Genomic DNA, 15,705 nt, shown 5'->3' on the forward strand with positions numbered 1-15,705 from the left:
GCAAGAGGATCTGTGGATGTAGTTTGAGGAATTGGTTTTAATTGGAAATGGTGGTGACATCTCGTGCTTGGAGTAAACTGTGGGTCAGACACACAGTGATTTGGTCAGCATTGTATAATGGGATGCTATAAAAAGCATCCCAAATCCAACCTGGATGTCAGAACCATTTGTTTTAAGGTCTTTCTGTTCCTTTTTGTATTATGATCGTTAAGACCCATATCTCCCTCTTACCCTTTTTCTCCCCTTTCCCCTCACTCTTCTCTCTCTTTCCTTTTTCTCATACTCACTCTGTATTCTTCCAGTGGCTCTCATTCCAATTTTATATTTAGCACATGAAAAATATTGCATATTGATGCCTGAATCAATCAACTGCTAGACCTTCAAATTATGCATAACTATGAAACCTGAGAGAAACCCACAAAGCACACATAGAATAGCCAGGAGAAATACAAGGACAATCTACATTTAAATAATACAGTCACAATAACTAAGTTTGTCAACACTTCCTAGGTTTTGCTTATATATGTCACACTTTACATTCATTTTCTCATTTAATTCTCATCACTCTGTATGCAGGCAGTATTTCCATCACAACAGAAAATACTGAAGCTCAGAGAGGTTAAGACACTAAATCCAAGATCATGTAGCTCTAATGAAAGACAGAATCAGAATTATCTGCAATGTAGAGGCAAAACTTGTATGGATTGGCAAAGCTAGTTTCGAACTCAAGCCTGCCTCAAAAGCCCAAGCTTTTAAGTCTTGTGTTTCAGTGTCGCATGACTTTAAAAGACTGTATTCCAGGAAGTGGGACTGTGGCTCAGATGGTAGAGTGCTAGCCTTGAGCACAGAGAAACTCAGGACAGCACCCACCCCCTGAGTTCAACCCACACACACACACACAAAAAAAGACTGTATTCCAAAAAATAAGGTGTGATTTTTACCCAAGAAAGAATTAGTTATTATGTGCCTGTGAAACAAGAACAGTACTCTATGTAGTATCAGATTTCTGAGAATGGTTTTACAGTTGTTCAATCTGCCTTTACTTTTCTCACTTTTGTATTTTTAGATGCATCATCCCATTCAGATGAAACCTGCAGATAGTGAGAAGTCAAACGGTACGTGATAACCAACTGCTTCTTCAATAACTTCTGCTTCTACAGAAGTCAGGTGTGGGAAGGACAGTCTAGCTACTTTTTAGCTCTGGAAGGGGAATGTTGCTGCCTTTTACCTCCCACGGTGGTCAGCATATCTGGAGAAGTACACACTCCACTCCTCTCTCATAGTTTTACCTCTGGTGTGGAGATCTAGATACTTAGAAGGAATGGTTTTCTATGACTACTCAGGGCTTGTCCTGTGTGATAGTCTTGTGATATTTCCTCCAGCACAACATAGGAATACCTGATGGTGAGAGACGAAAAGAGAAAAGAGTTGCCCATAAAAAAAATAATACTAATAAGTTTAGCCAAGTGCTGGTGGCTCACACCTGTAATCCTAGCTACTCAGGAGGCTGAGATCTGAGGCCTGGGATTCAAAGCCAGCCCAGGCACAAAAGCCCATGAGACTCTTATCTCCAGTTAACCACTGGAAACCTGGAAGTAGCTCTGTGGCTTACAGTGGTAGAGTGCTAGCCTTGAGCTGAAGAGTACTCGGGTCCAGAGTTCAAGCCCCATGACTGACCAGAAGAAAAAAAAAAGAAATAGGCTTCCTTAGCTTTTTTGTTTGTTTGTTTGTTTTTAATCTTTTCATTTATTCCTTTGTCTTACTGTACTCTTCACTAAATTGTACCAATGCATTTGCATAATTCAGTCTGCTGATTAAATAAAGGTACACTCACTGCAAAAATATGCATTTGATGAGATCCATGAAATGATTGGGTTTTTCCTCTTCAAGCTACTCGAGTTAACAATCCATGTTTCTCTCTTAAGTTTGTGCTTCTGTTTGTACAAGTGTTCTGTCCTTGTTTTGTTCTTTTAATTTCCTGAAATCTATGATAAAAGAACCTTTCACCTTCCTATAGCACAGAGCTCCTCTGTCCCACAAGACTGGCATAATCAGCAGTGTTTCCTTCCAGCAAGCAGATTTGTACTTCATTAATTAGTAATCAGGGCAGAAGCCATGCACTTAGAGATCTACATACCTGCACATGTAAAATTATGATTGAGCTCTCAATCTCTCCACAAGGTATTTTTTGATAATAGTACAGCCTATTTTCTGGCTAGAAAGTTTTGAAGAAAATTCCAAGCTGTTGCATGGTGCTGCTAGTACTTATTACATCAGAGCTTTCCTGGGATGTGACACAGACACTGACGCTTTTCCCACTGCCTCCTTAGCCCTGTACTTTCCATAGTCCAGATTTATTTTTCCCATGTTCCTTTAGCAGGTACACAATGTAGTGCCACAGTTCTGAACTCTGCCACTGCTTTGTTGTAAGAATATGATTAAGTTGCTTCATTCATTCAACAGTAACTTGTTGATCACTTACTGTAGATCAGATATGTTGCTGGGGAGGAGGCCCTTGGGGAGGTGGGCTTTGCTGCAATAAATTTGCCAAAGAAAAGCTTACAAGAGACTGGCTCATACTCAGTCTACTGATTCAAGTATCCAAAAGTCGCTTATAAGCACCTTTGAATCTCATTTATGGGAGTGATGGTCCTTACCTAACGTGGATTGGCTTCTTTCTTCCAATAAAGTTTATTACTGACTTTGTTAATAATAGAGCACTTGGACTGGGAGTTTGGCCTAGTGGTAGAGTGCTTGCCTAGCATGCACGAAGACCCGGGTTCGATTCCTCAGTACCACATACATAGAAAAAAGCCGGAAGTGGAGCTGAGGCTCAAGTGGTAGAGCTCTAACCTTGAGAAACTCCAAGGACAGTGCTCAGGCCCTGAGCTGAAGCCCAAGACTGGCAAAAAAAATAATAATAATAGAGCACTTATGCAAAACATTATTGTTATTGCCAGAGATATCCCCCTGGCTTTATGGTCTTCTTTGCTCAGCATGTCTGCCTATGCAGAAGGCTATGTCCTGTGCTAATTTCTGGAGCTCTTTTGCCCCAGAGGTGCCCATTCACCATCTATTCTATCCCTTAGTGGCAGGCAGGAGAGATGAATCTTGTATTTGTAGGATGAGCCCTGTCAGAGCGCATCTTCTTGGAGCATCTAGTTACCAAGAGATGTTCTGGACAATTCTCTAAACTGTCAGGATGCTGACTTTGGAATGCAAGTCTCTGGAAAGGATTTGCCTTATTTCTGAGCCTACATTGTATTTGTAACAGTGTGAATTAGAGAAGCGAGTTGCAAACATGACCTGAAATACCCACATAGTTGAATCCTGAGGCCATTTCTTTCATATTTTCTGCTTTGCATCTATACACTCTGACATGGTAACCCTGTGCATGGGCAAGTTGCTAGGCATTCTCAAGAGTGTCTTCTCTTGCTGTCCAATATCTACTTAAGACACTGAAGATAGTGGTTACATTAGGTCTAGAGTTACAACCATCTAAAGTTACCAAACAAATGGGTGTCCCTAGTATTATATGATGTCAAAAGTTACAGTAAGCACTATTTTTTCTAAACTAAGGAAGATCCTGAAAATGCTCTTTCTCTGGAAACAGCATGGGGTGTCCGTTAAGGTCTTGAGAATCTAGAACAGACTCTTCTTCCCTTGTTGACTGTGTCGTTTGCCAAATTATGTAACTTCATGGAGCCTCAGCATCATCAGCTATAAAGGGGGGCTGTGAACTCATTTTGTTACAGCTGCCTTTCATGGTTGTCTGAGGATTACCTAAGTTAACGTCTATCTGTAAAGAGCTTAGTATAATAATTAGCACAGAGCAAGTTTCCAGTATATTAAGTTAATATAATGATGTTTTAGTGTAGTCTGAGTGACAGAGGCCAACAAGCCCAGGCTTTGGCTGTTTAAATTGTAGACCTGTATATGGAAAGGAAATCCCCGGAACTTCTAGTGGACCCTACTGTCCTCATGCTTTGTAGACCGATCTTCATTTTCTACATTTCTAGTAAGAAAAGGCCAAAAGGCATAAATGGACAAACTGCTGTATTTCAGGGTTCTTTTTATGGAGGTTCCCATGGAGCTTCATTTTGTATAGATGAGCAGATTTCATGGTTCTCCTTGGGTCAGATTCAAGAATTAGAAGAATTGTGTGCTGTTCTAAAGTAGGTGATAAAAGCTGTAGCCCTTTCTGATTCCACATGGCATTTCTGACAGGTAAGCATAGTTTTAAAAGCTCAAAGAGCACAAAGATTTCTTTAGCTCAGATGCTGTAAATAGCTGCCGTAGCTGTGAAAGAAGTATAACGAGCTCTAATTGCACTTTTATTGAGTTTGCTGACATTTATGTATAGCACAAAGGACTCATCACACTTAGACAGTCACTGTCTTCATTATCTCCGTGTTCAGATTTCTGAAACTTTATATTTGCTGAGCAAGAAAGGACTACTAATCACAAATCAATTAGTGATGAACAAATGAATTCCAACAAAGCAACTACCCTCTGAAACCCTCACCATCTAGAGATTCTGATAAAGTAACCTCTGTGGTGAGCCCAGAAATGTGAGGTTGTTCTTAGATTGGTCCCGTAGTATAGATCTTACTGAATGGGCTTCTTAAATCTCTGTGATTTCTTAGACCATACCCTCCAATTTTAGCTACAGCCTTTAGCACATTTATGCAAACTCATAGCATTTCATTTATACCATTCAAGCATTAGTGTGCAGTAGGAATAGGTACAATAGGAAGTGTCAGGACTTAAAAACAGTTGCTGAAGCTAATCTAGCAGTGATTGATAAGAAAAGCAGGGAGTCACTTTTGCTCCTGTGCTTGGGTCTCTGAGGCTAGAGCCAGTGTTGACTATTAATGTCACGCTTTTTGTTGTTTTTACGCACTAGACAGAGCATATAAATGTACGCTGCTTTAACCTTCCAGCCTTACAACCTATCAAAGATTCTTAAAGGCCTAGAATCCAGAAATGCTAGTTAATAAGTAGACCACAGCCTCTTTTTCTCAGAGTTTTCAAACCCTCCTATATTTATGCATCAAGTTTAGAACTAGAAGCAGTCATGGTAACTAAATTTTGTTGGGGGCAGGGGTGAAGACCTGCAAGGCCGCCAGTAAAAATAGGAATCACAGTCTTTCTATCCAATCACTTTTTGGTTTACTCAAAGGTGAAGAAATAATTTTGAAATTCAAAGTGGGGAGGCTCACAGATTTGGAGGCAGTAATTAAATGCCATATGTTAGCACTAACACATTGAAAAGTTGTTAATTAATTCAGGCAGCCCCAAATCCAGGTGTGACTTTGACAGATTTTATACCAGAGTGTTAGCACAGACTTACAATTAGGGATTTTTTTAATGAAGTTTCTATTCCCCTAACTTTAAAAAGTTACCCTTATGTCTAAGACACTAACCTTAATTCATTATGCCAAGGGTGAACTTTACATGGTTGATAGTGTGGAACCCCATTCAGTCTTGCTGCTGTTTGTTATTGATGGAGGAAACCCCATCTGTGAGTGTTTAACAAGTAAATGTCTGGCCTAGAAGAAAAGGCAAGCAGGGACTATACCATTCGTTTCTCCTCCAGCCACCAAAACCACCTAGTAGACTGGTGTGAATATAGTAGTGTGAACATTTATGGAATCTACATCCTTACAGATTTATTTTTAAAAATGAGAAAGCCAGGCACTAGTGACTCACACCTATCATCCTAACTACTCCAGAAACTGAGTGTTACGGTTCAAAGCCAGCCTAAGCAGGAAGGCCTGTGAGGCCCTTCTCTCCAGTAAAGCCAAGAGTGGAGTTATAGTTCAAATGATAAAAGAGTGTTAGCCTTGACCAAAAAAGCTAAAGGACACTTCACAGGCCCTAGTTCAAGCACTAGGACCAGCACCAAAAAAAGTTTAAAAATATCAGCCAGGAGTATGGTCAAGTGGTAGCATGCTTGCCTAGCATGCATGAATCCCTGGGTTTGAATTCTCGGTACCACATAAACAGGGAAAAAAATATTTTCCCATTAATACTTAGAAAATACTTACCAATAAAGTTGCCAAAAAATGACAGTTAAGTGAATTCAAGATAATTATGTTTATTTAGAATATGTACAAGGGGAAGGCACAGAATATGAATTGATTTTCCCTAGAACTTGGGATAGCTCAAAGGAGAGGAAAATTGGATGTTTATGCCTTAAAGCAAACATGGCCAAACTCTTGTAACCACAGAGAAACTTCAGCTAGTTATACATCATAAAGAAAGTGCCTTGCCAGGGCTTTGTAATGTTTGTAATGTTGGTGTTTCTTTCTGTCCTTGACCACTAGGTTCAATCCAGTTCAAAATAGATCATTGGTATGTGAACTTTCATTGAAAACTTTTCAACTTTTTCAAATAAAGGCCGTCAGGTACTGAACAACCTCTCTCCCAGTAATCAGAGTCTACCAATCAAGCTTGTTGCTCATGACTACTTTGAGCCTCAGCATAAACATCGTCCTTTGGTTGGCCAATAGTCTCCTTGTCCTTTGAGCCCTTTCTTCACCAAGTCAGGCTTCTTTTATCTGTCTACTCCTGCTACTCTTGATGACTCTGTATCATGCCTAGTTATAAATCTGTTCGCTCATCCACTGCCCGTCTATTCAGACCGATATGTGCTTCTTAAGGTCCAGCCCAAATGGACCTTAAAAGAGTATTAGAGTTCCTCTGAGTTGTCTTAGGAGAGATCTTAAGTATGGAGAAAGACTAGATGAGAATGACAACACATCACTCCAAGCATCTTACACCTCCAAGTGCTTCAGTTAGCTGAAGCATATAGCTGAGATACCTTTGCTCCAACGCTGTGAGGGGAAGAAAAAAAAAAAAGAATAAACCTGCATCTGAGAGTGACAAAATTGTAATCCTACAAGTCACAAAATTCTCCATCATTAGCATTAAGTAAATGGTCTTTTTATCACAGCTTGGCTGTAACCTATAAGACCCATCCGCTTCCTCTGTATTGGAAGCAAATATAGTGGATGGGAAAGAACATGGGAGGCTGGAAGTAGGAAATCCAGGTTATGGTCCAGGTTAAAGCACCTTATTTACCAAATGACCTTAGGAAAATCCCTTCCCTCTGCAAAGGACCTCAGAAGTCTGTTTTAGAGATGAATAAAATATTTCCGAAATCCCTCATATACAGTCTGGAATTTTATGATAGATCATTCAGCTATCTCATATAGATTCTTCAGAGCTATACTACCCTCTATAGTAGGTACATGGGGCTTTTAACCTTTCAATTAGCTAAAATGAAATTATGTTTAAAAAAGTCTGTTCCGTAATCTCACCAGCCAGTTTTTAGGTGCTCAGTAGCCACATGTGACCTCAGGTAGTATTAGGTGGAACAGACATGGGGCTCTCCTCCCACCACAAGGGTCCTGAGGCAGTGCCACTCCAGAGTGGCCTCCTGTAGGAACAGACCGTCCCCAGCTTCAAGAGGGCAGCACAGACTATACATTTTAACCTGGAACCCAGAAACAACTTGCCCCAGTAAGTCTGCAATAGATCTTTGTTGGTTAAATGAAAATGAGATAATGTCCATCTATAGAAGGACTAAAAGAAACAAATGAGAGACTTTAATGGGAATGGTAAGATTATAAACAGATTGAGAACAAAGGTATGTACACATTGACCTGTTCAGATCCAAGCCAGGACTCGAGTTTCCAAGGTAGCCAGCTGCCTTTTCTTTCTCTTCCTTTTTTTGTTTCTTTTTAAAAGTTCTAATAAATGGTTTGAAATGAAGCAGTGGTAAATAAGCAAGTCTTTTCCCCATAGGTACCTGTGATGTCTAAAAAGGTTAAAGCAAGTCCTTTTTTACTGTCCCGAAATCAGTTATAACCCAGCCTTTCTGTCTAAATATAGGTCACAGATCCCAAGCGCAGCATGGAGATTCTGAGACTCTCCAGATCATCTGAAGTGCCTCATTTTTACCCTGTCAGATTCCAATTTGCACATGCTAGTATGATACCTAAAGTGCATCTCTTCCCTCAAAAATCCTTCCTCTAAGTGATTGAATAGTAGAGTTCCCTCCTCATTCTCCTCTGAAGGTTTTCATCCCTCAGGTACTAGGGTAACAACACCCACTGCCATTTTGCTGTGCCTATTTGCGATACTTCCCTGTAACCACCCTGGATGGTTAGAACCTAGTAAAGCTATACTGCCAAGGCCAAGGCAAGGGGGACTTTCCTAGATCTCTAGGAAAATGAGACTCAGTGGTCTCTGATTCGCGTATTGATCAATGGACTAAGATGTTTGAAATAGAATAAGAGAGATGTTCTCTTCCCTTGGGTCCTTTATTAGAAGCTTTATATACTTTAGACCATATTTCCTATTTTTCCCTCCTCTGATCCTTTACTGTAACATGTATAAAAATAAAATTTGTAACCAGATACATCTCTACACAATGGAGACTGTACAGAATGGTAGAGTTTGGCAATTACATAGGCACTTTAAAATCTTAGTAAACATAAACACCTTACTATTAATATCTTATTTTGGCAATACTGGGGTTTGAACTCGGGGCCTCACTCTTCCTAAGCAGGTGCTCTACCATTTAAGCCATACCACCATCCTTTCTTGCTTTAGTTATTTTTAAGATAGTCTTGCTCTTGCCATGCCAGGCTCAGACTGCAATCCTCTCACCTTACAGTCATGAACCACCTATATATCTAGCTCATTTGTTGAGATGGTTCTTACTTTTTTCTCAGGCTGGCCTGGAACCACAAACTTCCTGATCTCTTAGTAACCTGGAAGACAGGTGTTAGCAAGCAGACCTATACCCATTAATTTCTGAATGGATAGGAAAGGATGTTTTGTGTCCTATGAAGACATTGTGTTAGGAACAAGACTACAAAGAGATGAGGCACTCTTGATGGGCAGGGTAAAGGGAGATGCAGGATCAGGAGGGGCAATCTGGAGGTCTTGAGTGAGCATTAGGACTGCATTCAGTCTCACATGGTGGGGCCTAGTTTGATGTGGTAATGAAGCATTGATCACAAGAAATAAAGGTGAGATGGCCTGTGCTTATTCATTCTTTTTATCTCCTAGCCGTGGAAGACAGAAAATTGTTCATAGGAATGGTTTCAAAGAAATGTAATGAGAATGATATCAGAGTGATGTTTTCTCCATTTGGCCAGATAGAAGAATGTCGGATTCTCCGAGGACCCGACGGGCTGAGTCGAGGTGAGTGTGCTGGAACTCTGAGCCCCAGTCCAGGTGAATGTATGTGCTGTATCCCACAGGAGATCACCTTGCAATGTGTCCCATGTGATAGAGTGATCCAACCTGAATTTCCACTCTAACTGAAGTGGTCACTTCTCAGGCTTGAGTCCCAGCATATTGGCTGAGATCATCGCTGTCACGTGACTATCTGCCAGGCTGCCCTATCCTTGCACATTCCTTACAACCTGAGATTGAAGTGGGCTTTGGAGTGTGAGGAGCTTAGCCTTGGTCTTCTGGCTTTCTGCCTGAGCCTAAAGAAAAAGTTAGGACAGGACCCTGTAAATAGGATCCAAGCCAAGAGACAGCAGCACTGCTTTTGTGCAGTAACTCAGCTTCCCTGGGGTCTTGAGTTTCATTTCCAAGAGTGAAGCCCCTCAAATCCCTAAGCAAGGAGTCCTTCAAATGACAGAAAAATTATTTTCTCCTGAAGAAGACTGTACATGATTGTAGACAAAATTGTGGCCAGAGCCATGAAGACCCGTGTTTTTGCAGGCCAACATGTCTAGTGGAAAATAACCTCAACAAGACTGCATACCTTTCTTAAAGTCCTTGTGAAGGTTGAGCCTGAGTAGTAATTGCTGTCTGGCTATAGTATCCCAAACCAGTATGAAGTGGAAAAACATAGAGAAAACAATTCTTACTTCCTTTAGGAAATCCATGTTTTGCAGCAAACTCTGGTTCTGAGCCAGCACTAGCACCCAAGCCACATGCTGAAAGCAAATGTTGGGCTGTAAGTATCAGAGTGCTAACCTCCATTTGTCTCCCTCATTTTACCAAATTTCAGTACTTTGTGAAGGGAGAGCATTTGTAGCAGCTTCATGATGTCAGCTGCTAGAACTGAAAGCTCTGAGGAAAAAAGTTCTACCTACACCCACCCCTGCAGCCCCCAAATGGAGTTGGTGGTCTAGAAAACTGGGAGGCAGAACCCAGTACCCGATTTTTCTCTGAAGGTAGTTTAAAGGGGAGAAAAGAGGCAGCAGTAAAATCATGGTTTACACATTCTGAAACAATTTTGAAATGTTTGTTACCTAAGCCTCACTTTAAAGATGTTATTCTCTAAAACTTGTACAAGACATTGAGGATGACCTCTGAACCACAGATCTGGTACCTAAAGCTTGTCTGTTCCTTATCACCTGTGCTGCCATCACTGTCAACCCAATAGTCCATTGTTGTAGTAGAACAACCTCTCTTGTTCATGTACAGTCTCACAGGCAGAGTGAAACTAGGAGAGCCGTCCTAGCAGCTCAGCTATGAGAATTCTAGTCCCACCCTACCATCCAGTTCTGCTACAGTGTTTTATATGTGTATCTCCATGCATGCACTTAGGCAGACAAACCAAGATAGAGAATACCATTGACAAAGATAGTATGACTACATAAAGAACATAGAGAAAAGATATGATTTCATTTTTAGAATCTCTTCTGCTAATTTAATTAGAATCCCTGTCCTTTTATACTCAGGAGGATGTCAGTGTTGTCATTGCCTTTTTCATTCCCCACCGTATATAACATAGAGGAGGCATAAAAGAGAAAGCCCTTAATCACAGTAAAAAAGTGGCTTAGGAGTCAGTGAACCTAAGTTCCAGTCACAGAACTTCTTGGTAGGACATGTGGCCAAGTCCTTTTCTGATCCTTGTCCCTTAGTTTGTCCATTTCTAAAGGATAGCAGTGAAAATATCTGCCCTGCCCCTTTCATGGGGCCTTGCCCTCTTTGCCTAAATTTACTCCCTGTGTAGGTGAGTAGAGACCTTGAATGTGAAGTCTACGTACAAGGTATCTGCTTTCCCCATTTGTGAAATGACTTTCTGTTTCACTGTTCCTCCCATTTCTCCAGAAGGAGCAAGAATGAACAGTTAGAGCTCCTTGAGCATACATGAGTTATTTCTGCACATAAGATTTTTAAGTACCATAACTTTCATGGGAAAGAGCAAGACACTTGGTACTTAACTGAACTTAGCTAATTTGATCTGCCATTTGGTTGATTAACCAGCACTTAATACCAGAAGCAGCCTGTCGCTGAAACAAGTTGTGGGAGCCTTCTCATCAATATTTTACACAAATGCAGGCTCAATGTGAAAAGGCAATACCCTCTCCCTTTTTTGATAGAAAGGTAATTTCTAGTGAACAGATGAGAATGCCCTATTGGAAAAAAGAAAATAGTCATTTGTAAGCATTTGTTCTGAAATAACAAAGACAGACAGTGGTACATTTATCAATCGGCAAGCCCCAGAGACTCCTGACTACAAGGCCTGCTCCTATATCTGTGTATTTGTTAAAAGAACAATCTTTTCATGCTACTATTATATTCTTATTAAAGAACTGTGGGTTTTGATCAAATATCAATAATTGTCTACCATTAGTGGCATTGTAAACAGAAGGTACTCAGCATTTCTTTTCTCATTGTCTACTGCTGGCTCAGCTGTTTAGAAAATAAATTAAAATTAACCAAAATGAAGGCTTTGCTTCTCTGAAAACTATCTTCTGCTGCAAAACCAGAACATAAACTATATTTAGTGAGAAAGTTTGAAAGAGGAACTATTAAATTACGCTGAGGGTGTGATGCTGTTTACCTGGTTCAGCTCTAAGTATGAAGACAAAGGGGAGACCACGAGTGTAGCTGAGTCCCCATAGATTTCCAATACATCTCTTCTCGGCCACATCAGTAATTTCAACTCCTCCTTAATAGGCACTCCACAGAGACTTCTCAGGCTTATTGACTCAGTAACCCCACTGCATCAGTATTATGGGCCACCAGAACCCACAACACTACCTATCAAAACCTGCTACAACAACAGTGGAAGTCACGGCATTTTTAAAAATAATCATGATCTATATATCAGGCAGAAAGACTTAGAAGTCTTGTCATTCCTTGCCAACATCAACCCATGTACCAGAACAAACACCTCGGGAAATTGCCATAGTGTTCTATATAAAAAGCGCTGAGCACCTACCAAGCACATGAAGCCTCTGCAAATATTCAGACACATCCTCACATTGGGCAGTGTCCCTACATCTAAGTAAGCTTTTCCCTATTCACAGGGAGTAACCCATTCTCCAGTCTTTCCTATTTGGGGAAGTATTGGCTTGTAATGCTTTTATTCCAGCTTAATTATATGCAGACTATTCTGCAATACCTACTTCCCTTCTCAGGGTCCCTGCAGGAACTTCCATTGAGAAAACAAACTGGACTCCAAGGCCTACCTATTGCAGGATTTGTTTTTAGAATCAAAGCTACAGGTTGCTTTGTATTTGATAGGGTCATCCTAGCATGTTGATTTCTTAAAGTATACCTGCTCTCTGAATCTATACTCTCCAGTCAGAATGCACTAGCTAAGAACAATTCACATTACTCACTAATAAGTTTTCTGCACCATGGCAGTCTACAACTGGAAAGCAATGAAGTTGATTTCATTTCTCTTTCCCACAAACTGCAGTCACATCTTCACTTCCATTTAAGGTAGCTCTTTCCTTGTTTAAGAATTTTTCAGCTGTGTTTATGGTATTCCAACATTCCCCTGCCAAAAACCCTGAACAAATGAATTGGCAATATTTTAAGGGATGTTAGAGCGCTCAGACTAGATTTGGCCATTAAAGCTGCATTTGTTTTTGTTGTATCTGATCAGGATATATTATAGCGCCTACATACTACACGTACATGGAAAGGGTACAATCTTAGTAACATTTCTGTCCTTCCCACACAATACCTAAAACATTCAGATATTCAGAACTTGTATCACATGGCCCCTGGGTTACTGGCTAGGCTACATTTTACCATCTCATTCTGAGTATAGTCTTCTAATCTCATCTCAGCAATGAAATATTGCCATCTACTAAGTAGAAGGTCCTTGTCTGCATTCAACCTCAGGTGCCATACATGAATAATGTCTCAATGCCAGTTTTCAATAAGTGAACCTATTAGCTATGGTGCATTAGAATAATAGTTTTATCTTCCAATATATTGGTACCCTATGCTTGATCAGTTCTGCCATTGAAAGTATATAGTAATAAAAATTGCTTGCATTATGTATCTTTGACTAGGAATTTACTTTAAAAAGGTCTTCAAAAAGCTGAAATCTCCTTCATGCTGCACAGTTGAATTGTGCTTTTTCTGTATGCTTCCTCTTTCAAAGAGGAAACATCAAAGCAAGAGGTCCTGGCATTGTTCATACTTTATAAAGCACCTCTATTTCTCTTTTGTTGGAAGGGGAGTGGGCAATAAGAATTCACCTGGTTTCATAAAATTCTCATGCAGCTAAGAGGAAAGTTAAAACCCCTCAGCTAGGATATCCTTTCAGTGGAAGTGACAAGTGTAATAGATGTGTTCCAAAATCTTCTCTGTGACAAGGCTCTGTGTTTTCCTTAGATCCTGTCGTAGGAGGAAATTACTTGGTAAAACCTTTCCCCGCTAATCATCTATCTTAGCCGCAGGAAGGTAACCTCACTGAAGTAAGAGGAACTCAACTTCTTCCATTTCTTTTAGGAATCTCTCCCATTCTGAAAGTGGAAATAAATAACTATGAAAGAAATTACAAGTTGGCCACAGTTACAGATGGATTTTTATTGCTGTTCATATTTGGAAGTTTTAAGACATAATTTACATGTAGATGCTTTGTACCTTAAGCAAAAAAAAATGTGACTTCATTATTTTGATACTTGTATATTTTGCCCTGTCTAATTTCTCCAGCACTTTGGTCAGTTGCCAGAGAACTGACTGCTAACATAATACATTCAACAGTTCTAGAGACTACAAGATTGGTTAGCTTAGATATACACAGACATTTATAATAAAAGAAAGGACCAATTATGACTGAGGCTGTTTGGGTCCAGTGAAAAAGCCTTCTACTTAGTTTGTGAGAAGAAGCCAGCAGCCAGTTTTAATAATGCACTCACATGATCCTCTTAGTAAAATGTCACAAATTGGAGGCTTATCCCAAAGCTACCAACTGTGTTTCCAATGGTGTTGTCGAGAAAATTAGCATCTATCCCCATCATTTCCATGACCTCCTGCTTTAAAGAAGTCGCAAAGGTTAACAAGCTACTATTGGTTAAGTTTCTTAACTTCTTCCAGAGTGGCAGAGAGTGAAATTCTTCTACATGTACTCCTACTTTATAAATGACACAGTGCTTTTTTCTCTTAAGTAATTGAGCACAGTGCACAGTAAAGAACGTGACAGCTTCTCTCTTACTGCACCATTGCCAATAGAATAAAAAGGTGAAAGAAGTCATCAGATTCTTTAGATCACTTTTTGGGTGGGGGAAGAAGTGTAAAAATTAGAATCATCCATTGAGTTTTTAATTGCAGAGTTCTTAGAGAAAAGGGCAATGATTCACATTTATGAAGATTTAATTTTGTTGTATTGCATCAGAGGCCTGCTAATTGCTTTATCTTTCTCACTAAGTTTCTTACAAAAGTTGTATGAAATGGCAAATACATAAACTGTGCCTTATTGATTCTTGTTGACATTTTCCATGTTTTGAATGCACTTTTAACCTCCATTTGGAAACTGCCAGTTGGCACATGTTCTTGGATAATAAAAGCAAATGAAGTGAATGTAACAATCTTATTGACTAGTAAAAGCAGAATTAGTTTAGACCTTGCATATTCCAACTATATATTTATTAGACGCTTTTGTCTCCACTGTTGTCTCCAAGGCAAAAAAAAAGTAGAAAAAATAAAAGTCTCTTGGTGTTATTTTCTCTGTATTATTTCAGCAGTGATCATAACATTTTAAGAGATGTTACTTTGAAACAGATGGTAAATTTTAGACTATAATTTTAGACCTCAACATCAATATGAAAGCCCGTAAAGGTACTGTCATCTGTCTCACACTCTTATTACACATATCATCTAGATGCCTTAGAGAAGGCCACTCAATGGCTCTCATTGATGACAAAAGCCACAGTCAGCTTAGGTACAGACAACATGTTTATATAGTAAGCTTCCTCAGCTGCTGTCCTGTCAGAATGAGAGGAAACAGCTCATGGTGAGCTGGACTTCATTCCAGTTTCTGTAAGCCAGCTTAACCACGAGGTGAATGGATTTTCCATATAGTGAGAGATTTTGTATATTAAAAAACTATAGCATGCTGCAAAAGGAAAAAAAATGCATTGACTTACTTTCCTGACTGGATGTCATTGTGTGTGGGGGTAGCGGGCAGGCACTGCTTTCTCTTACTGTGGTTTGATTACAAGGGGCCTATGGCAGTATTGACTTGATAATCTCACCAGGTAGACCTTCAGAGCAAAAGAAGAAAATATAGTTTATAGCTCCCAGTTGATTTACATAAACCAAACAAATCTGCTAGTTGTTTGAACGTAGAATTTTCTGTTTTGCTTATTGGCCACAGGGGCAGCAATCTCAGATTGCTGATATCAGAATTCCACTTTCATGCATTTGCTTTGAAATGACAATGGGCTTTAGCCTCTCGGTGTTTAGATCTGCTTCATT

At 39.8% G+C, this 15,705-nt stretch overlaps 1 protein-coding gene across 12 annotated transcripts in view; it reads left to right on the forward strand.

Moving 5' to 3' along the window:
- Celf2 (CUGBP Elav-like family member 2) overlaps positions 1 to 15,705 on the forward strand; it is a 672,814-nt gene that overhangs the window by 613,114 nt on the left and 43,995 nt on the right. For all 12 annotated transcript variants that reach the window (XM_090318888.1, XM_090318882.1, XM_090318877.1 and 9 more), the window contains 2 exons: positions 1,067 to 1,115; positions 9,085 to 9,219. In XM_090318888.1, coding sequence (XP_090175014.1) covers positions 1,067 to 1,115; positions 9,085 to 9,219 — 184 coding nt within the window. The remainder of the gene's footprint in view (positions 1 to 1,066; positions 1,116 to 9,084; positions 9,220 to 15,705) is intronic.

The sequence above is a fragment of the Megascapheus bottae genome, chromosome 26 (assembly GCF_031878675.1).
Source record: "Megascapheus bottae isolate mThoBot1 chromosome 26, mThoBot2.hap1, whole genome shotgun sequence".
In the NCBI taxonomy this organism is placed as follows: Eukaryota; Metazoa; Chordata; class Mammalia; order Rodentia; family Geomyidae; genus Megascapheus; species Megascapheus bottae.